This window comes from Apteryx mantelli, chromosome 42, assembly GCF_036417845.1.
Source record: "Apteryx mantelli isolate bAptMan1 chromosome 42, bAptMan1.hap1, whole genome shotgun sequence".
In the NCBI taxonomy this organism is placed as follows: domain Eukaryota; kingdom Metazoa; phylum Chordata; class Aves; order Apterygiformes; family Apterygidae; genus Apteryx; species Apteryx mantelli.
In genome coordinates, this window is record NC_090019.1 from 177843 (window position 1) to 200075 (window position 22233).

At 61.5% G+C, this 22233-nt stretch overlaps 1 protein-coding gene across 1 annotated transcript in view; it reads left to right on the plus strand.

Annotated features, from left to right (window-relative positions):
• The first annotated feature begins 2753 nt into the window (after positions 1-2753).
• LOC136995262 (cyclin-dependent kinase 16-like) overlaps positions 2754-22233 on the plus strand; it is a 30493-nt gene continuing 11013 nt past the window's right edge. The window contains exons 1-8 of the mRNA XM_067315126.1: positions 2754-2883; positions 3421-3542; positions 8672-8805; positions 12336-12461; positions 14385-14441; positions 16779-16892; positions 17891-17986; positions 20993-21067. Coding sequence (XP_067171227.1) covers positions 3431-3542; positions 8672-8805; positions 12336-12461; positions 14385-14441; positions 16779-16892; positions 17891-17986; positions 20993-21067 — 714 coding nt within the window. The 5' untranslated portion in view covers positions 2754-2883; positions 3421-3430. The remainder of the gene's footprint in view (positions 2884-3420; positions 3543-8671; positions 8806-12335; positions 12462-14384; positions 14442-16778; positions 16893-17890; positions 17987-20992; positions 21068-22233) is intronic.

Genomic DNA, 22233 nt, shown 5'->3' on the forward strand with positions numbered 1-22233 from the left:
TTGTGCCGGGGCGGGGGGGGGGGCCCAGGCGTCCGGGCCCCTCCCCCTGTCTTTTGCACCTCCCCTTTAAGGCCATCACCCCTTTTTAGGGCTGCTGCCCCTTTAAGCGCATTGCCCCTTTAAGAGCATTGCCCTTTTAAGAGGATTGCCCTTTTAAGAGCATTGCCCCTTTAAGGGCATTGCCCCTTTAAGGGCATTACCCTTTTAAGGGCGTTGCCCCTTTAAGACCATCGCCCCTTTAAGGGCGTTGCCCCTTTAAGGCCCTTTTCCCTCGGGGGGGGGTTTATTCCCCTCCACCTGCCCCTTTAAACCCCCTTTTTTCCGCGGGAGGCGCCGCGCGGCCCCTTTAAGGCTTAAAGGGGGAGGGGCGGGCCCCGCCTGCTGCGATTGGCTGCGGTGGGCCCCACCTCCCCCTTCGCGGCCCCGCCCCCTCCCTTTGCACGTGGTGGGGGGCGGGGCCTGGTGGGGGGGGTCGGGCCGGGACACGCTAAGGTCACGCCAGGACACGGGGGCACGTTAAGGCCACGCTAAGGAGAGGAGAACATGCTAGGAACATGCTAAGGCCATGGGGACACACTAAGATCATGCTAAGGGCACACGGACACACTAAGGACACACTAGGAACATGCTAAGGCCACGGGGACACGCTAAGAACATGCTAAGGGCACACGGACACACTAAGGACACGCTAAGGAGAGGAGAACACGCTAGGAACACGCTAAGGACACGCTAGGAACATGCTAAGGCCACGGGGACACGCTAAGAACATGCTAAGGGCACACAGACACACTAAGGACACGCTAAGGAGAGGAGAACACGCTAGGAACACGCTAAGGACAGGCTAGGAACACGCTAAGGCCACGGGGACACGCTAAGAACATGCTAAGGGCACACGGACACGCTAAGGCCACGCTAGGAACATGCTAAGGCCACAGGGACACACTAAGGACATGCTAAGGGCACACGGACACGCTAAGGACACGCTAAGGAGAGGAGAACACGCTAGGAACATGCTAAGGACACGCTAGGAACACGCTAAGGTGACAGGGACACACTAAGAACACGCCGGGGCTCACGGACATGCTAAGGTCACGCTAAGGGCGCATTGGACACGCTAAGGTCACGCTAAGGCCCCGGCGGGGCCCGGGCGGGGGGAGGGGCGGCAGATGGCGGCCGGGGCGGGGGAGGGGCCCCCCCGCCGGGCTCTGACCTACTTGGGGCTGGCCCCTCCCCCACCTCCCGGGGCCCAGGCGTCCGGGCCCTTCTCCCCCTCCCCCCTCCCCCCCATTTCCAGGGGGCCCAGGCGTCCGAGGGGCCCAGGCGTCCGGGAACCCCCATTGCAGCCCCCCCCATTTCCAGGGGGCCCAGGCGTCCGGGGGGCCCAGGCGTCCGGGCAGCTCCCCTCCCCCCACCATGAGGGGCCCAGGCGTCCGAGCGCAGCTCCCCCCCCCCCACCTCGGCACAGCACGGAGGGGGCGTGGCCCGATCTCGCCCCGCCCCCCGGCAGCAGGGAGGGAGGGGCAGAGCGGCCGCCGCGGGCTGCACCATTCCCCGTGAGGGGTGGGGGAGCACGGGGGGGGTGTACACTAATCTCCCCCCCTTCCCCCCCGCTTCCCTCGCGGTGCTGCCCGACGCGGGGGGAGGGAGCAAACGGCGAGACCCCCCCCTATAATAAAAAGGCGCCATTTCGTTTGGGGGGAAACCCGTTAAATCCCGTTATTTCCCCCCTTCTCCCCCCCCCTCCCGCTGCTCGGTTGGTATCGCCCAACCGCTCGCTGCGCGCCGCCCCCCCTCCCACCCGGGCCGCACCATTCCGCTCCGCCGCGGGGGGGGACGACACGGATCCGCCACCCTCCCCTCCCTCTTTTCCACAGCCGCATTTAAACCGCTTTTCGTTCTTAAAGGGAGGGGTCGCCATGGGGGTTCCCCCCCCTCCTCACCGCCCCCCCCCGAAAGGGGGCCCCGACGTGGCGGCATCCGTCCGTCCCGTTCCCCACCCCCCTGCGCCGCCTCAGCGATGGTATCGCCCCGCGCGCCGCCATTTTGTGGCGCCCGCTGAGGCGCCCCGCTGTGGCGGGGGGGGGGGGAGGCGGGATGTACCACGTCGCGCGGCGGGAGGGGGGGTAAAGCAGCCTCACCCCCCCCGCCTCCTTCCCAGCGCAGAAAACAGCCGGAAATACGTAACAGCGCCGATTTCTACGTCACGGCAGTGACGCTGAGTTGCCCCCCTCGTCGCTGTTCCCTTAGAGCGCGGCCGAGCGGCGCTTCCAACGTTCCCCCCCCCCCCCGCGCGCTGTGGTACCGCCCAACCGCCTCCAGCTCGGGCCGTACCACCGGCGACGCCGGGGGAGGGGGGGGCGGCCGGCAGCACCGCTCCGTCCCCCCGTCCCCGCAGAGCCGCCGTCCCCACAGAAGGGGAGAGAAAGAGACACTAAATCGGGGTTAAAAAAATGAAGGAGCGGCTGTGATAAAAAATGATAATTAAAAGAAAGCAGAGAGGCGGTGGCGCTGCTCCCGCTTCCCCCCCCTCCCCCCGCGGGCGGAATGGTTCGGCCCGCGCGGGGCGGGGCGGGAAGGGGGGTGGAGCGCGGGCGGGCGGCGCCGCGGCGCAGTCGCAGGGCGGGTGGCGGCCGCGGCGGGGGGGGGGGGGGGAGGCGCCGCCGCCGGTGCCGTTAACGGGGCCGGGCGAGTTTTGACCGCAGGACGGGGGGGGGGAAGCGGCAGCCGTTTCCCTGCCCCCCCCCTCCGCCACCCCCCCCTCAATCCTCCCCCTTTACCGGCGGCGCTGGGGGCCCCCGGCAGGCCGCAACCGGCCGCTGCCGCCGCCGCCGCCGGCCATGGCCGAGGACTATTGGGACCCGCCGCCGAGCCGCTGACAGCGGGGTAAGGCCCCGCGGTGACCTCTGACCTCCCCCCGGGGTGACCTATGACCCTTGACCCCCCCCGCCTCGCCTCTGACCTCTTTACTCCCCCCCCCCCCCCCAGGCTGTGAAGGGGCCCAGGCGTCCGGGCCCCCCCCCCCCCAGTGACCCAAAGGGGCCCAGGCGTCCGGGTTCCCCCCCCTCCCCCCAGGCTCTGAAGGGGCCCAGGCGTCCGGGTTCCCCCCCCCAAGGCTCTTAAAGGGCCCAGGCATCCAGGCCCCCCCCCCCCAGTGACCCAAAGGGGCCCAGGCGTCCGGGCCCCCCCCCCAGGCTCTTAAAGGGGCCCAGGTGTCCGGGTTTCCCCCCCCCCAATGCTCTTAAGGGGCCCAGGCGTCCGAGCCCCCCCCCAAGGCTCTTAAAGGGGACCAGGCATCCAGGCCCCCCGCACCCCAGTGACCCAAAGGGACCCAGGCGTCCGGGTCCCCCCCCCCCCCCCCAGCTGTCAGAGGGGGCCCAGGCGTCCGGGCCCCGCCCCCTGACACCCCCCCCTCCCCAGCAGCACCGCTGCCATGGACCGGATGAAGAAGATCAAGCGGCAGCTCTCCATGACGCTGCGGGGCGGCCGGCCCGGCGACCGCGGCCTCGGCGAACCCCGCGACGAGGGGCCTGGCAGCGACACTGGTGAGCCCCTGCGCCGCCCCTTTAAGGCGGGGGGGGCGGGGCGTGAGGGAGGCGCCCGCCCCTTTAAGGCGGCGGGGGCGAGGGAGGCGCCCGCCCCTTTAAGGCCGTGGGGGCGAGGGAGGCACCCGCCCCTTTAAGGCTGTGGGGGCGAGGGAGGCGCCTGCCCCTTTAAGGCTGTGGGGGGTGAGGGAGGCGCCTGCCCCTTTAAGGCGGTGGGGGCTGCAGGAGGCGCCCGCCCCTTTAAGGCGGCAGGGGTGAGGGAGGCGCCCGCCCCTTTAAGGCTGCGGGGGTGAGGGAGGCGCCCGCCCCTTTAAGGCGGCGGGGGTGAGGCGCCCGCCCCTTTAAGGCGGCGGGGGCGAGGGAGGCACCCGCCCCTTTAAGGCGGCGGGGGCGAGGGAGGCGCCTGCCCCTTTAAGATGGCTGGAGGTTGAGGGAGGTGCCTGCGCCTTTAAGATGGTGGGGGTGGGGTTTGAGGTGTGCGCCTGCCCCTTTAAGAGACTGCGCCCGTGCTCATCCCTTTAAGGAAATTGTGTGAGAGTTTTCAGATGGGCACCTGCCCCTTTAAGATGCGGGGGTGGGGCTTGAGATGGATGCCTGCCCCTTTAAGAGGAGGGTGCTTGATGTGGGGCCCCTGCCCCTTTAAGGAGGTTAGGGGTGGGGTTTCAGGTGTGCAGTGCCCGCCCCTTTAAGATGGCAGTTCCATGGGGCCCTGCCCCTTTAAGTTGGACCGGGAGCAGGGGGACTGTGGGAGGCGCCCGCCCCTTTAAGGCGGCTGGGGGCTGCGGGAGGCGCCCGCCCCTTTAAGATGGCAGATGCTAGGGAAGTGCTCACCCCTTTAAGATGGTTGGGGTGGGGGCTTGAGGCTAGTGCCTGCCCCTTTAAGAGATTGTGGTGGTGCCTGCCCCTTTAAGATAGCGGGGGGCTGCAGGAGGCGCCTGTGCCTTTAAGATGATCGGGGTGGGGTTTGAGGTGTGCATCTGCCCCTTTAAGATGGTTGGGCTGTGGTTTGACGTGTGTTGCTGCCCCTTTAAGAGGTTGCACTTGTGCTCATCCCTTTAAGGAGATTGTGGTGGAGTTTTTAAATGGGCACCTGCCCCTTTAAGAAGGTTGGGGGCGGGGTTTCAGGTGTGCGCCTGCCCCTTTAAGATGGTTTTTGGCCAGGTTTGAGGCAGGTGCATGCGAGGCTGCTGCAGTGCCCGCCCCTTTAAGATGGTCATTCCATGGGGCCCTGCCCCTTTAAGGTGGCTGGAGAGGTGCCTGCACCTTTAAGATCACTGATTGTAGGGATGATGTGTCTGCCCCTTTAAGAGCTGAAGGTGGTGCCTGTCCCTTTAAGACAGGCATTTGGGGATTTTGAGGCAGGTGCCTGTCCCTTTAAGATGGTTGGCGGGGGCTCAGGGAGGTGCCTGCCCCTTTAAGGGGGTTTGGAGGGGCTTGCCTGGCCCTTTAAAATGCCAGTGAGGGGCACTGCACCTTTAAGAGAGCCGCACTGGGAGGTTGCGTCAGTGTCTGCCCCTTTAAGAGCACAACGCTGAGGATAGATGAGGGCGCCTGCCCCTTTAAGGCCCTGCAGTGGCGTTTGTACCTTTAAGGCAGGGACTGAGGTGGTGCCTGCCCCTTTAAGAGACAGCGATGATTTCTGCTCCTTTAAGATGATTCTTGGTGGAGGCCATCTGCCCCTTTAAGACAGTTGTGGGGGAGCGCCTGCCCCTTTAAGAGTCTGGGTTGCAGGATGCATCTGCCCCTTTAAGAGTCTGGGCGCTGCCTGCCTCTTTAAGACACCAGGGCTGGGGGGGCAGATGTCTGTGCCTTTAAAAGCTGGGGGTGGTGTCTGCCCCTTTAAGATGGCCAAGAGGTGCCTGCCCCTTTAAGGAGCTGCAGTAGTGCTTGACAGGAGTTGCCCACCCCTTTAAGAAGCTGGTGTGGCACCTGCCCCTTTAAGATGGCCATGCTGGGCACCGAAATGGGTGCCTGCCCCTTTAAGAAGTTAAAGAAAACTATATGCATCTTTAAAACTTTGGGGACTGATGCCTTTAAGAGTATTTGTATCTGGCTGTATTTAATCCGCGTCGGACTTTGCCTTTAAGATTTCCTTCCGGCTGACTCTGTTTTTTGTGCTCTGCCCCTTTAAGAAGCCGCGGTTCACCGTCCCTTTAAGACCTTTTATTTTTTACCAGCCTGTTACCAAAGCCGCCTGCAGCCCTTTAAAGTGGTGCCTGCTCCTTTAAGGCGTCATTAGCATAGCCCCGCCCCACCGCGCAGCCCGCGGGCAGGAGGCGCCTTCGCGCCCGGCCCCGCCCCCCCTCCCCCGGGCCGGCCCCGCCCAATAGCGGGAGGGGCCGTGATTGGTGGGAAGGAGCTGGGCGGGCGGCCAATCAGCGGCGAGCGAGGGGCGGGGCTTCTCCGGGGCCGTAAGGGAGGGGCTGAGGAGGGGACCGGAAGGGAGCGGTCGGTTTTGGGGTGATTTGGAGCGATTTTGGGGCAGTTTGGGTTATTTGGGGTCATTTTGGGGGGGTTTGGGGGGCGCCGGGTCCATTTTTGGGGTGATTTTGGGCCTTTTTGGGGCTCCCTGACCCCCCCGGCCTCACTCATGGTATTCCCAGGGGGGTTTTGGGGGTGATTCGGGGCATTTTGGGGCCATTTTGGGGGTTTTGGGGGGCACCGGGTCCATTTTTGGGGTGATTTGGGGCGTTTTTGGGGCACCCAGCCCCCCCCAGCCCCCCCAGAGCGGGCAGCCGCCAGGGGCCACCCGGCTTCACCCAAGAGGTTCCCGGGGGGGGTTTGGGTCAATTTGGGTCAATTTGGGTCAATTTTGGGTCAATTTAGGTTTCTTGGGGTAATTTTGGGGGTTTTTGGGGTTGCTGAGTCCATTTTTGGGGTGATTTTGGGTGGTTTTGGGGTCACCCAGACCCCCCCGGTCCCCCCAGAGCAGGTGGCCACCAAGGGCCACCCGTCCTCACCCAGGAGGTTCCCAGGTGGGTTTTGGGGCGATTTGGGGCCGTTTTGGGGGATTTTGGGGGGTGCCGGGTGTGTTTTTGGGGTGATTTTGGGTTTTTTGGGGTTGCCGAGTCTGTTTTTGGGGTGATTTTGGGTGTTTTTGGGGTGTTCTGACCCCCCCAGCCCCCCCAGTGCAGGTGGCCACCAAGGGGCCCCCCATCCTCACCCAGGAGGTTCCCAGGTGGGTTTTGGGGCGATTCGGGGCCGTTTCGGGGGTTTTTGGGGGCTCCAAGTCCATTTTTGGGGTGATTTGGGTTTTTTTGGGGTCACCGAGTCCATTTTTGGGGTGGTTTTGGGCAGTTTTGGGGCTCCCTGACACCCCCCCCCGGCCCCTCCAGAGCAGGTGGCCACCAAGGGGCCCCCCATCCTCACCCAGGAGGTTCCCAGGTGGGTTTTGGGTCAATTTGGGTCAATCTGGGGCAATTTTGGGTCAATTTAGGTTTCTTGGGGTGATTTTGGGGGTTTTTGGGGTTGCTGAGTCCATTTTTGGGGTGATTTTGGGCGGTTTTGGGTCACCCAGACCCCCCCGGCCCCCCCAGAGCAGGTGGCCACCAAGGGCCACCCGGCCTCACCCAGGGGGTTCCCAGGTGGGTTTTGGGGCGATTTGGTGCCGTTTTGGGGGTTTTTGGGGGCGCCGGGTGTGTTTTTGGGGTGATTTTGGGGTTTTTGGGGTTGCCGAGTCCATTTTTGGGGTGATTTCGGGTGTTTTTGGGGTGTCCTGACTCCCTCCAGCCCCCCCAGAGCAGGTGGCCACCAAGGGGCCCCCCATCCTCACCCAGGAGGTTCCCAGGTGGGTTTTGGGTCAATTTGGGTCAATTTAGGTTTCTTTGGGTCATTTTGGGGGTTTTTGGGGTCACCGGGTCCATTTTTGGGGTGATTTTGGGCGTTTTTGGGGCACCCCAGCCCCCCCAGCCCCCCCAGAGCAGGCAGCCGCCAGGGGCCACCCGGCCTCACCCAAGAGGTTCCCGGGGGGGTTTGGGTCAATTTGGGGCATTTTGAGTCAATTTTGGGTCAATTTAGGTTTCTTGGGGTGATTTTGGGGGTTTTTGGGGTCACTGAGTCCATTTTTGGGGTGATTTCGGGTGTTTTGGGGTGTCCTGACTCCCTCTGGCCCTCCCAGAGTAGGTGGCCACCAAGGGGCCACCCATCCTCACCCAGGAGGTTCCTAGGTGGGTTCTGGGTCAATTTGGGTCAATTTGGGTCAATTTGGGTCAATTTGGGTCAATTTGGGTCAATTTGGGTCAATTTTGGGGCAATTTAGGTTTCTTGGGGTCATTTTGGGGGTTTTTGGGGTCGCCGAGCCCATTTTTGGGGTGAGTTTGGGTGTTTTGGGGTGTGCTGACACCCTCTGGCCCCCCCAGAGCAGGTGGCCACCGAGGGGCCCCCCATCCTCACCCAGGAGGTTCCCAGGTGGGTTTTGGGACGATTTGGGGCAATTTTGGGTTAATTTAGTATTTTTGGGGTGATTTTGGGTTTTTGGGGTTGCTGAGTCCATTTTTGGGGTGATTTTGGGTGGTTTTGGGGTGTTCTGACCCCCCCAGCCCCCCCAGTGCAGGTGGCCACCAAGGGGCCCCCCATCCTCACCCAGGAGGTTCCTAGGTGGGTTTTGGGTCAATCTGGGTCAATTTGGGGTCAATTTAGGTTTCTTGGGGTGATTTTGGGGGTTTTTGGGGTTGCTGAGTCCATTTTTGGGGTGATTTGGGGCGTTTTTGGGGCTCCCTGACCCCCCCCCGGCCACCCCAGAGCAGGTGGCCACCAAGGGGCCACCCATCCTCACCCAGGAGGTTCCCAGCCAGGTGGGTTTTGGGGCGATTTGGGGCCGTTTGGGGGGTTTTTGGGGGCGCCAGGTGTGTTTTTGGGGTGATTTTGGGGTTTTTGGGGTTGCCGAGTCCATTTTTGGGGTGATTTCGGGTGTTTTTGGGGTGTCCTGACTCCCTCCTGCCCCCCCAGAGCAGGTGGCCACCAAGGGGCCCCCCATCCTCACCCAGGAGGTTCCCAGGTGGGTTTTGGGTCAATTTGGGGTCAATTTAGGTTTCTTGGGGTCATTTTGGGGGTTTTTGGGGTCGCCGAGTCCGTTTTTGGGGTGATTTTGGGCGTTTTTGGGGCTCCCTGACCCCCCCCCGGCCCCGCAGAGGGGGCGGCGGACGAGGGCCGCATGGGCTCGGACGGCGAGAGCGACCCGGCGTCGGGGACGTCGTCGGACGAGGTGGCGTCGCCCGTGCGCGTCCGCCTGCGCCCGCACCCCGCCCGCAAGATCTCCTCCGAGGTGGGCGCCTATAGGGGTCTATAGGGGTCTATAGGGGTCCTGGGGGTCTATAGGGGTCCTGGGGGGGCTTATAAGGGTCTTGGGGGTGGATATGGGGGGCTATGGGGGTCCTGGGAGGAGGCTATGGGGGGCTATAGGGATCCTGGGGGGGTTATGGGGGTCTGTAGGGGTCCCGGGGGAGTCTATAGGGGCCCGGAGGGGTCCTGGGGGAGTTATGGGTGTCTATAGGGGTCCTGGGGGGGCTTATAAGGGTCTTGGGGGGGATATGGGGGGTTATGGGGGTCCTGGGAGGAGGCTGTGGGGGGCTATAGGAGTCTTGGGGGATGTCTATAGGGGTCTATAGGGGTCCTGGGGGCATCTATAGGGGTCCTGGGGGGGTCCTGGGGGTCTATAGGGGTCTAGAAAGGTCTTGGGGGGGCTTATAAGGGTCTTGGGGGGGATATGGTGGGTTGTGGGGGTCCTGCGAGGAGGTTATGGGAGTCTATAGGGGTCCTGGGGGGGTCTATAGGGGCCCGGAGGGGTCCTGGGGGGGTCTTGGGGGTCTATAGGTTGTCCTGGGGGGGCCTATAAGGGTTTTGGGGGGGATATGGGGGGCTATGGGGGTCCTGGGAGGAGGCTATGGTGGTCTATAGGGGTCCTTGGGGGGGCTATAGGGGTCCTGGGGGTGTCCTGGGGGTCTATAGGGGTCTATAAGGGTCTTGGGGGGGATATGGGAGGCTATGGGGGTCCTGGGAGGAGGCTATGGGGGGCTATAGGAGTCTTGGGGGGGGCTATAGGGGTCTATAGGGGTCCTGGGGGTCTATAGGGGTCCTGGGGGGGCTTATAAGGGTCTTGGGGGGGTTATGGGGGGCTATGGGGGTCCTGGGAAGAAGCTATGGGGGTCTGTAGGGGTCCTGGAGGGGGCTATAGGGGTCTATAGGGGCTCGGAGGGGTCCTGGGGGGGTCTTGGGGGTCTATAGGGGTCCTGGGGGGGCTTATAAGGGTCTTGGGGGGGATATGGGGGGCTGTGGGGATCCTGGGAGGAGGCTATGGGGGTCTCTAGGAGTCTTGGGGGGGCTATGGGGGTCTATAGGGGTCCTGGGGGCAGCTATAGGGGTCTATAGGAGCCTATAGGGGTCCTGGGGGGGTTGTGGGGGTCCTGGGGTGGCTTATAAGGGTCTTGGGGGGGATATGGGGTCTACGGGGGTCCTGGGAGGAGGCTATGGGGGTCTATAGGTGTCCTGGAGGGGGGCTAGGGGGGTCTATAGGGGTCCTGGGGGTGGCTATAGGGGTCCTGGGGGGTTCTGGGGGTCCTGGGGGGGCCTAGAAGGGTCTTGGGGGTGGATATGGGGGCTATGGGTGTCCTGGGGGCAGCTATAGGGGTCTATAGGGGTACTGGAGAAAGGCTATGGGGATCTATAGGGGTCCTGGGGGTGGCTATAGGGGCCCGGAGGGGTCCTGGGGGTCTATAGGGGTCTGGGGGGGCCTATAAGGGTCTTGGGGGTGGATATGGGGGGCTATAGGGGTCCTGGGGGTGGCTATAGGGGCCCAGAGGGGTCCTGGGGGGCTCCGGGGGGTTAAGGGAGTCTATAGGGGTCCTGGGGGGGGGGCTATGGGGATCCGAGTGGCATCTGGGGGGGATTTAGAGGGGGCTGTGGAGGTTGTGGGGGGGTCTATAGGGGTCTATAGGAGCCTATAGGGGTCCTGGGGGGGTTATGGGGGCCCTGGGGGGCCTAGAAGGGTCTTGGGGGGGGTCTTGGGGGGCTATAGGGGTCCTGGGGGGGGTTATGGGAGTCCTGGGGAGGTTTATGGGTGTCTAGGGGGTCGTGGGGGGGCTACGGGGTTCTATAGGGGCCTATAGGGGTCCTGGGGGGGCCTATGAGGGTCTTGGGGGAGTCCTGGGGGGGCTATGGGGGTCTATAGGGACCTATAGGGGTTCTGTGAGGGGGGCTATGGGTGTCTATGGGGGTTCGGGGGGGGGGGTTCTGGGGGCCTATAAGGGTCTTGGGGGAGGTTATGGAGGTCTATAGGGGTCCTGGGGGGGTCTGGGGGGGTTCTGGGGGTCCATAGGGGTCCTGGGGGGGGTCCTGGGGGGATTTGGGGGGGGTCTATGGAGGCTATGGGGGTCTATAGGGGTTCTGTAGGGGTTTTGTAGGGGTTTGGGGGGGTCTATAGGGCTCTATAGGGGTTCGGGGGGATTTGGGGTCATTTTGGGGGTGATTGGGGTCATTTGGGGGGTGATTTGGGTCATTTTGAGGGATATTTGGGTCATTTTGAGGGATATTGGGGTCATTTTTGGGTGGATTTGGGTCCTTTTGGGGTGATTTCTGGTGATTTTAAGGGATTTTAGATTATTTTAAGGAGGTTTTGGATTATTTTAAGAGAAATTCAGGTTATTTTACAGGGGTTTGGGGTTATTTTAAGGGGATTTTGGGTTATTTTGAGGGGGATACGGGATTGGGGGGGAATTTGGGGTCATTTGGGGGGATTTTGGGTTATTTTAAGGGAGTTTTAGGTTATTTTGGGGGGATATGGGATTTTGGAGGAGCATTTTGGGTCGTTTTGGGGCGATTTTGGGTCGTTTGGGGGCGATTTGGGTCATTCTGAGGGATATTTGGATCGTTCTGGGGTGATTTGGGTCGTTTTAGGTGGATTTGGGTCATTTTGGGGCGATTTCTGTTTTTTTTAAGGAAATTTTAGGTTATTTTAAGGGGTTTTAGATTATTTTGAGGAGGTTTTGGATTATTTTAAGAGAAACTTAGATTATTTTAAGGGGGTTTTGGGTTATTTTAAGGGGGTTTGGGGTTATTTTGAGGGGGATGTGGGATTTTGGAGGAGCATTTGGGATCGTTTTGGGGCAATTTTGGGTCGTTTTGGGGCGATTTTGGGTCATTTTGAGGGATATTTGGGTCATTTTTGGGGTGGATTTGGGTCATTTTAGGTAGATTTGGGTCATTTTGGGGCAATTTCTGGTTATTTTAAGGGGGTTTTGGGTTATTTTACGGGGATTTGGGGTTATTTTAAGGGGGTTTTGGGTTATTTTGAGGGGGATATGGGATTTGGGGGGAATTTGGGGTCATTTGGGGGGATTTTGGGTTATTTTAAGGGAGTTTGGGTTATTTTGAGGGGGATATGGGATTTTGGAGGAGAGTTTTGGGTCGTTTTGGGGGGGATTTGGGTCATTTTGGGGTGATTTGGGTCATTTTAGGTGGGTTTGGGTCATTTTGGGGTGGATTTGGGTTGTTCTGAGGGATATTTGGGTCATTTTGGGGGCGATTTGGGTCATTTTGGGGGCGATTTGGGTCATTTTGGGGCGATTTCTGGTTGTTTTAAGGGAACTTTAGGTTATTTTAAGGGGTTTTGGATTATTTTAAGAGAAATTTAGATGGTTTTAAGGTGGTTGTGGGTTATTTTAAGGGGATTTGGGGTTATTTTAAGGGGATTTTGGGTTATTTTAAGGGGATTTTTGGGTTCTTTTGAAGGGGATATGGGATTTGGGGGTCGTTTTGGGTCGGAATTCCGGGATTTTTTCCCCTTCCCTTTTCCGGCAGGACCTGAACAAGCGCCTGTCGCTGCCGGCCGACATCCGCCTGCCCGAGGGCTGCCTGGAGCGGCTGACGCTGCACAGCCCCCTGTTCGAGCGGCCCCTGAGCCGCCGCCTGCGCCGCGTCTCCCTGGTACAAACCAGTACAAACCAGTATAAACCAGTACAAACCAGTATAGACCAGTACAAACCAGTATAGACCAGTATAAGCCACTAGGGACTCCAGGCAGAGCCAGGCCCCCCCCCGCAGCCCCCTGTTCGAGCGGCCCCTGAGCCGCCGCCTGCGCCGCGTCTCCCTGGTACAAACCAGTATAAACCAGTATAAACCAGTACAAACCAGTACAAACCAGTACAAACCAGTATAGACCAGTATAAGCCACTAGGGACCCCAGGCAGGGCCAGGCCCCCCCCTGCAGCCCTCTGTTCGAGCGGCCCCTGAGCCGCCGCCTGCGCCGCGTCTCCCTGGTACAAACCAGTACAAACCAGTATAAACCAGTACAAACAAGTATAAACCAGTATAGACCAGTATAGACCAGTATAAGCCACTAGGGACCCCGGGCAGGGCCAGGCCCCCCCCCGCAGCCCCCTGTTCGAGCGGCCCCTGAGCCGCCGCCTGCGCCGCGTCTCCCTGGTACAAACCAGTACAAACCAGTACAAACCAGTACAAACCAGTATAAACCAGTATAAACCAGTATAGACCAGTATAAGCCACTAGGGACCCCAGGCAGAGCCAGGCCCCCCCCCCCGCAGCCCCCTGTTCGAGCGGCCCCTGAGCCGCCGCCTGCGCCGCGTCTCCCTGGTACGAACCAGTATAAACCAGTATAAACCAGTACAAACCAGTATGGACCAGTACAAACCAGTATAAGCCACTAGGGACCCCGGGCAGAGCCAGGCCCCCCCCTGCAGCCCTCTGTTCGAGCGGCCCCTGAGCCGCCGCCTGCGCCGCGTCTCCCTGGTACAAACCAGTACAAACCAGTACAAACCAGTATAAACCAGTAAAGACTAGTATGGATTAGTACGGACCAGTATAAACCAGTATAGACCAGTATGAAGGGGGGTTGTGTTTGATGTTGTTTGGGGTGTCCCAGTTCCCCCCCCCCAGTCCCCCCAGTCCCTCCCAGTTCATCCCAGTTCCTCCCAGTTCATCCCAGTTGCCCCTAGATCCCTCCCAGTTCCTCCCAGTTCATCCCAGTCCCCCCAAATCCTTCCCAGTCCCTCCCAGTTCATCCCAGTTCATCCCAGTTCCCCCCCAAATCCCTCCCAGTCCCCCCAGTCCCTCCCAGTTCATCCCAGTTCCCCCCCAAATCCCTCCCAGTCCCTCCCAGTTCATCCCAGTCCCCCCCAAATCCCTCCCAGTCCCTCCCAGTCCCTCCCAGTTCATCCCAGTCCCCCCCAAATCCCTCCCAGTCCCTCCCAGTCCCTCCCAGTTCATCCCAGTTCCCCCCCAAATCCCTCCCAGTCCCCCCAGTCCCTCCCAGTTCATCCCAGTTCCCCCCCAAATCCCTCCCAGTTCCCCCCAGTCCCTCCCAGTTCATCCCAGTTCCCCCTCAAATCCCTCCCAGTTCCCCCCAGTCCCTCCCAGTTCATCCCAGTCCCCCCCAAATCCCTCCCAGTCCCCCCAGTCCCTCCCAGTTCATCCCAGTTCCCCCCCAAATCCCTCCCAGTTCCCCCCAGTCCCTCCCAGTTCATCCCAGTCCCCCCCAAATCCCTCCCAGTCCCTCCCAGTCCCTCCCAGTTCATCCCAGTTCCCCCCCAAATCCCTCCCAGTCCCCCCAGTCCCTCCCAGTTCATCCCAGTTCCCCCTCAAATCCCTCCCAGTTCCCCCCAGTTCCCCCCAGTTCATCCCAGTTCATCCCAGTTCCCCCCAGTCCCCTCCCAGTTCATCCCAGTCCCCCCCAAATCCCTCCCAGTTCCCCCCAGTCCCTCCCAGTTCATCCCAGTTCCCCCTCAAATCCCTCCCAGTTCATCCCAGTTCATCCCAGTTCCCCCCAAATCATTCCCAGTTCATCCCAGTTCCTCCCAGTCCCCCCAGTAACGCCTCTCTCCCCCCTCCCAGTCCGAGATCGGCTTCGGCAAACTGGAGACCTACGTCAAACTGGACAAACTGGGCGAGGTGGGTGGGGCCTTCCCAGCATGCACCGGGGCGGGGGGGGGCACCCGGATTTGGGGCGATTCCCCCCCGAATCGGGTTTTTTTCCCAAAATCGGGGTTTTTCCCCCCAAAATCGTGTTTTTTCCCCCCCCGTTTCCGGCGTTTCCGAAACGCTGTGTGTGGGGGGGGGGGCTGGAATTTGGGGCGTTTTGCCCCGAATCGGAGGGCGGCGGGTGGGGGGAGGGGCCCCGTTTTGGGGCGGAATCCCTAAATTTGGGGGTTTTCCACATTTTGGGGGGGTCCCTGAATTCACAATTGACCGTTTTGGGGTTGTTTTGCCCCAAATTGGGGGTCTCCGATTTAGGGGTTTTTCCCCCTTTTTTGGGGTGTTTCTCGCTATGGGGATGTGGCAGGGCCCCGTTTTGGGGCAGAATCACTAAATTTGGTGATTTTCCGCATTGAGGTTGGTCCCCAAATTCACATTGACCATTTTTGGCTTGTTTTCCCCCAAATTTATGATCCACAAATTCAGGGTTTCCCCCCTTTTTAGGGGCGTTTTCCGCTATGGGGATGTGGGAAGGGCCCATTTTGGGGCAGAATCCCCAAATTTGGGGATTTTCCACATTGAGGAAAGTTTCTAAACTCCCATTGACCAATTTTGCCTTGTTTTCCCCCAAATTTATGATCCACAAATTTGGGGTTTTCCCCCCTTTTGGGGGCTTTTAGCGCTATGGGGAGGCGGCAAGGCCCCGTTTTGGGGCAGAATCGCTCAATTTGGGGATTTTCCACATTGAGGAGAGTCTCTAAATTCCCATTGACCGATTTTGGCTTTTTCCCCCCAAATTTAAGATCCACATATTCGGGGCTTTCCCTCCTTTTGGGGGCATTTCCTGCTGTGGGGATGTGGCAAGGCCCCATTTTGGGGCAGAATCGCTAAATTTGGTGATTTTCCACATTGAGGAAAGTTTCTTAATTCCCATTGACCAATTTTGCCTTTTTTTCCCTCAAATTTTGGCTCCATAAATTAGGGGCTTTTCTCCATTTTTAAGAGTTTCCTGCTATGGGGCTGCGGCAAGGCCCCGTTTTGGGGCAGAATCCCCAAATTTAGGGATTTTCCACATGGAGGAGAGTTTCTAAATTCCCATTGACCAATTTTGCTTGTTTCCCCCCAAATTTACGATCCGTAAATTCAGGGTTTTCCGCTCTTTTGGGGGCATTTCCCGCTATGGGGATGGGGCAAGGCCCCGTTTTGGGGCAGAATCGCTGAATTTGGGGATTTTCCACATTGAGGAGAGTTTCTAAATTCCCATTGACCAATTTTGGCTTGTTTTCCCCAAATTTACGATCCACAAATTCAGGGTTTTCTCCCCTTTTGGGTCATTTCCCACTATGGGGATGCGGCAAGGCCCCGTTTTGGGGCAGAACCACTAAATTGGGGGATTTTCCACATTGAAGAGAGTTTCTAATTCCCATTGACCAATTTTGGCTTGTTTTCCCCCAAATTTTTGGTCCACCATTTAGGGATTTTCCCCCTTTTTTGGGGCATTTCCCTCTATGGGGATGTGGGAAGGCCCCATTTTGGGGCAGAATCCCTCACTTTGGGGATTTTCCACGTTGAAGGGGAGTCCCCAAACTCACATTGACCAATTTTGCCTTGTTTCCCCCCAAATTTATGATCCACAAATTCGGGGTTTCCCCCCCTTTTGGGGGCTTTTAGCGCTATGGGGATGTGGCAAGGCCCCGTTTTGGGGCAGAATCCCTCAATTTGGGGATTTTCCACGTTGAGGGGGAGTCCCCAAACTCCCATTGACCGTTTTGGGGCTTTTTTCCCCCAAATTTTTGGTCCACAATTTAGGGATTTTCCCCCTTTTTTGGGGTATTTCCTACTATGGGGATGTGGCAAGGCCCCGTTTTGGGGCAGAATCGCTAAATTTGGGGATTTTCCACATGGAGGAAAGTTTCTAATCCCCACTGACCAATTTGCCTTGTTTCCCCCCAAATTTATAATCCGCAAATTTGGGGTTTCCCCCCCCCTTTTGGGGGCTTTTAGCGCTATGGGGATGTGGGAAGGGCCCCGTTTTGGGGCAGAATCCCTCAATTTGGGGATTTTCCACATTGAAGGGAGTTTCTAAATTCCCATTGACCAATTTTGGCTTGTTTCCCCCCAAATTTGCGGCCCACAATTTAGGGATTTTCCCCCCTCTTTTGGGGTGTTTCCCGCTATGGGGTTGTGAGAAGGTCCCGTTTTGGGGGGGGATCGCTGAGTTTGGGGGGTTTCCGCGTCGGGGAAGGATTTCTCGATTTGGATTTGCCCGATTTTGGGGTTTTTTCGCCCCGAATCGGTGTCCCCCCCCCGCAGGGCACCTACGCCACGGTGTACAAGGGCCGCAGCAAGCTCACGGAGAACCTCGTCGCCCTGAAGGAGATCCGCCTGGAGCACGAGGAGGGGGCGCCCTGCACCGCCATCCGCGAGGGGTGGGGCTTGCGCCCCGGGGGGGCGGGGCTTCGCGCGAGGGGGCGTGGCCTCGCACCAGGGGGCGGGGATTTGTGCGAGGGGGCGGGGCCTCGCAGGGGGCGAGTAACTATCCCGGGGGGGGGGGAGTTTTGCACCAGGGGGTGGGTTTTTGTGGCACGAGGGGGCGGGGCCTCGCGCGAGGGGGCGGGGGGCCTCGCACGGGGGGGAACTTTGCGCTGGGGGTGTGGTTTTTTTGTGGCACGAGGGGGCGGGGCCTTTCACGAGGGGGCGGGGCTTCGCACAGGGGGGCGAGTAACCACCCCGGGGGGGGGATTTTGCACCGGGGGGCGTTTTTTTGTGGCACAAGGGGGCGGGGCCTTTCACGAGGGGGCGGGGCCTAACACCAGGGGGCGGGTCCTCGCCACAGGGGGGTGAGTAACCACCCCGGGGGGGGAATTTTGTGCCCGGGGGGGCGTTTTTTTGTGGCACGAGGGGGTGGGGCCTTTCACGAGGGGGTGGGGCCTAACTCCGGGGGCGGGGCCTTGCACGGGGGGGGGGGTGAGTAATGAGCCCAGTGGGGGGCAATTTCCACGCCACGGGGGGCAATTTCACGCTGGGGGCGGGTTTTTGTCGTGCAAGGGGCGGGGCCTCGCACGAGGGGGCGGGGCCTCGCACGAGGGGCGGGGCCTCGCATGGGGGGCGGGGGCCTCGCACGGGGGAGGGGAATTTCACACCGGAGGGAGGCAATTTTGCGCCGGAGGGTGGGTTTTTGCCGCACGAGGGGGCGGGGCCTTGCACGAGGGGGCGGGGCCTCACACCAGGGGGCGGGGCTTCACACGGGGGGGCAAACAATGACCCCGGTGGGGGGGCAATTTCGTGCCGTGGGGGGGCAGTTCCGCCCCAGAGGGGGGCAATGTCACCCCGGGGGGCGGGGTTTTGTCACACGGGGGGCGGGGCCTTGCGCGGGTGGGCGGGGCCTCACGCGAGGGCTCCGCCCCCCCCTCCCGCTGCCCGCAGTGTCGCTGCTCAAGGACCTGAAACACGCCAACATCGTGACGCTGCACGACATCATCCACACCGAGACCTCGCTCACCCTCGTCTTCGAGTACCTGGTGAGGCCCCCCCCGAAATCTGTCCCCCTCAAATACCCCCCCGGCGCCCCTAAATACCCCCCCGGGGTCCCTAAATACCCCCGGCGCCCCACAAAACTGCCCCCGGGGCCCCCGAATCTGCCCCCGGGGCCTCAAAATGGCGCCTCAGCGCCTCAAAATGGCGCCTCAGAGCCTCAAAATGGCGCCTCGGCACCTCAAAATGGCGCCTCGGTGCCCCCAAATTTGCCCCCTGGGGTCCTGAATTTGCCCCCGGTACCCCCAGATTTGCCCCCGAGGGGTCCCCAGATTTGCCCCCCAGTCCCCAAATACCCCTGGGGCCTTCAAAACTGCCCCCGGTGCCCCCAAATCTGCCCCTGGGGCCTCGAAATGGTGCCTCGGCGCCTCAAAATGGCGCCTCAGGGCCTCAAAATGGCGCCTCGGCACCTCAAAATGGCGCCTCGGTGCCCCCAAATTTGCCCCTGGGGTCCTGAATTTGCCCCCGGTACCCCCAGATTTGCCCCCAGGGTCCCCAGATTTGCCCCCCAGTCCCCAAATACCCCTGGGGCCTTCAAAACTGCCCCCGGTGCCCCCAAATCTGCCCCTGGGGCCTCGAAATGGTGCCTCGGCGCCTCAAAATGGCGCCTCAGGGCCTCAAAATGGCGCCTCGGCGCCTCAAAATGGCTCCTTGGTGCCCCCAAATTTGCCCCCGGGGTCCTGAATCTGCCCCCGGCGCCTCCAGATTTGCCCCCGGGGTCCCCAAATACCCCCAGGGTCCCAAAATCTGCCCCTGACGCTCTCAAAACTGCCCCCGGGGCCTCAAAATGGCTCCTCGGTGCCTCAAAATGGCTCCTCGGTGCCCCCAAATTTGCTCCTGGGGTCCTGAATCTGCCCCTGGCGGCCCCCAGATTTGCCCCCGGTGCTCCCGAATTTGCCCCCCGGTCCCCAAATACCCCGGGGCCTTCAAAACTGCCCCCGGGCCCCCAAATCTGCCCCTGGGGCCTCGAAATGGCGCCTCGGCACCTCAAAATGGCGCCTCGGTGCCTCAAAATGGCTCCTCGGTGCCCCCAAATTTGCCCCTGGGGTCCCGAATCTGCCCCTTGGCGGCCCCCAGATTTGCCCCCGGTACCCCCGAATTTGCCCCTGAGGCCCCCAAATACCCCCGGGGTCCCAAAATCTGCCCCCGACGCTCTCAAAAACTGCCCCCGGGGCCTCAAAATGGCTCCTTGGTGCCTCAAAATGGCGCCTCAGCGCCTCAAAAATGCTCCTCGGTGCCCCCAAATTTGCTCCTGGGGTCCTGAATCTGCCCCCGGCGGCCCCCAGATTTGCCCCCGGTGCTCCCGAATTTGCCCCCCCGGTCCCCAAATACCCCCGGGGCCTTCAAAACTGCCCCCGGGCCCCCAAATCTGCCCCTGGGGCCTCGAAATGGCGCCTCGGCACCTCAAAATGGCGCCTCGGTGCCTCAAAATGGCTCCTCGGTGCCCCCAAATTTGCCCCCGGGGTCCTGAATCTGCCCCCAGTGCCCCCAGATTTGCCCCCCGGGTCCCAAAATCCCCCCGGGGTCCCCAGAATCTTCCTTGATGACCCCAAATCTGCCACCGACACCCCAAAATCTGCCCCCAGCACCCCGAAATCCCCCCGGCGCCCCAAAATCTTCCTTGATGACCCCAAATCTGCCACCGACACCCCAAAATCTGCCCCCAGCACCCCGAAATCCCCCCAGCGCCCCAAAATCTTCCTTGATGACCCCAAATCTGCCCCCAGCACCCCAAAATCTGCCCCCAGCACCCCGAAATCCCCCGGCACCCCAAAACCTTCCTTGATGACCTGAAAACTGCCCCGACGCCCCAAAATCTGCCCCAGCACCCCGAAATCCCCCCGGCGCCCCAAAATCTTCCTTGATGACCCCAAATCTGCCACCGACACCCCAAAATCTGCCCCCAGCACCCCGAAAATCCCCCCAGCGCCCCAAAATCTTCCTTGATGACCCCAAATCTGCCCCCAGCACCCCAAAATCTGCCCCCAGCACCCCGAAATCCCCCCGGCGCCCCAAAATCTTCCTTGATGACCTGAAAACTGCCCCGACGCCCCAAAATCTGCCCCCCAGCACCCCCGAAAATCCCCCCGGCGCCCCAAAATTTTCTTTGATGACCCCAAATCTGCCCCCGGCACCCCAAAATCTGCCCCCAGCACCCCAAAATTCCCCCGGCGCCCCAAAATCTTCCTTGATGACCCCGAAATCTGCCCCCGGCACCCTGAAATCCCCCCGGCACCCCGAAATCCCCCCGGTGCCCCAAAACCTTTCTTGATGACCCCAAATCTGCCCCCGGCACCCCAAAATCTGCCCCCAGCACCCCGAAATCTCCCCGGCACCCCAAAACCTTCGTTGATGACCCCAAATCTGCCCCCGACACCCCAAAATCTGCCACCCCAGCACCCCGAAATCCCCCAGCGCCCCAAAATCTTCCTTGATGACCCAAAATCTGCCCCCAACGCCCCGAAATCTGCCCCCAGCACCCCAAAATCCTCCTCGGCGCCCCAAAATTTGCCCCTGGCGCCCCAAAATCTGCCCCCGGCGCCCCCAAACGACTCCTCAGCACCCAAAATCTGCCCCCCAGCACCTCAAAATCCCCCTGGCGCCCCAAAATCTTCCTTGATGACCCCAAATCTGCCCCCGGCATCCCAAAATCCTCCTTGGGGCCCCCAAATTTGCCCCCGGCACCCCGAAATCTGCCCCGGCGCCCCAAAATACCCCCAGCGCCCCGAAATCTACCCCAGCACCCCAAAATCCCCCGCGGGTCCCCCCAAATCCCCCTGGGACCCCAAAATCCCCTCCGGGACCCCCCAAAATCCCCTCCGGGACCCCAAAATCCCCCCCCGGGACCCCCCAAAATCCCCTCCGCGACCCCCCGAAACCCCTCGCGACCCCCCCCCCAACCCCGGAGCCCCTCGGGGGGTCGCCCAGGACCCCCCCAAACCCGGCTGTTTTTTGGGGTGTCCCCCCCCCCCCCCGCTTTTTCGGGGGCGCAGGACAAGGACCTCAAGCAGTACCTGGACGACTGCGGCAACGTCATCAACATGCACAACGTCAAGGTGGCGGGGCGGGCAGGGGCGGGGCCAGGGGCGGGGCCAGGGGGGCCAGGGGTCCCACGGGTGCCAGCACCCATGGGTGGGGGAGAAGAGCCATTTTGGGAGGCGGGTGAAGGTCTTGCACGTGGGTGACGGGTCTCCAAGCACCCTTGGGTGGCCCTCGTGCGAGGCGTGCGAGGGGCGTGCGAGGGGCGAGGGGGTCCCAAGGGTGCCAGCACCCATGGGTGCTGCAGAAGAGCCATTTTGGGAGGCGGGTGAAGGTCTTGCACGTGGGTGACGGGTCTCCAAGCACCCTTGGGTGCCCCTTGTGCGAGGCGTGCGAGGGGCGTGCGAGGGGCGAGGGGGTCCCAAGGGTGCCAACACCCATGGGTGCTGCAGAAGAGCCATTTTGGGAGGCGAGCGAGGGCCTTGCACGTGGGTGACGGGTCTCCAAGCACCCTTGGGTGCCCCTCGTGCGAGGCGTGCGAGGGGCGTGCGAGGGGCGAAGGGGTCCCAAGGGTGCCAGCACCCATGGGTGCTGCAGAAGAGCCATTTTGGGAGGCGGGTGAAGGTCTTGCACGTGGGTGACGGGTCTCCAAGCACCCTTGGGTGCCCCTCGTGCGAGGCGTGCGAGGGGCGTGCGAGGGGCGAAGGGGTCCCAAGGGTGCCAGCACCCATGGGTGCTGCAGAACGGCCATTTTGGGAGGCGAGCGAGGGCCTTGCACGTGGGTGACGGGTCTCCAAGCACCCTTGGGTGCCCCTCGTGCGAGGCGTGCGAGGGGCGTGCGAGGGGCGAGGGGATCCCACGGGTGCCAGCACCCATGGGTGCTGCAGAACGGCCATTTTGGGAGGCGGGTGAAGGTCTTGCACGTGGGTGACGGGTCTCCAAGCACCCTTGGGTGCCCCTCGTGCGAGGCGTGCGAGGGGCGTGCGAGGGGCGAGGGGGTCCCGAGGGTGCCGGCACCCATGGGTGCTGCAGAACGGGCGTTTCGGGAGGTGGGTGACAGTCTTGCACGTGGGTGGCGGGCGCCCAGCACCCATGGGCGCCCCTCGTGCGAGGCGTGCGAGGCGCCGGAGCGACTCCGACGCCCACGAGCACCCATGGGTGGGGTAAAAGAGGAGTTTTCGGGGGCGGGCGAGGGTGTTGCACGTGGGTGGCGGGCGCCCAGCACCCATGGGTGCCCCTCGTGCGAGGCGTGCGA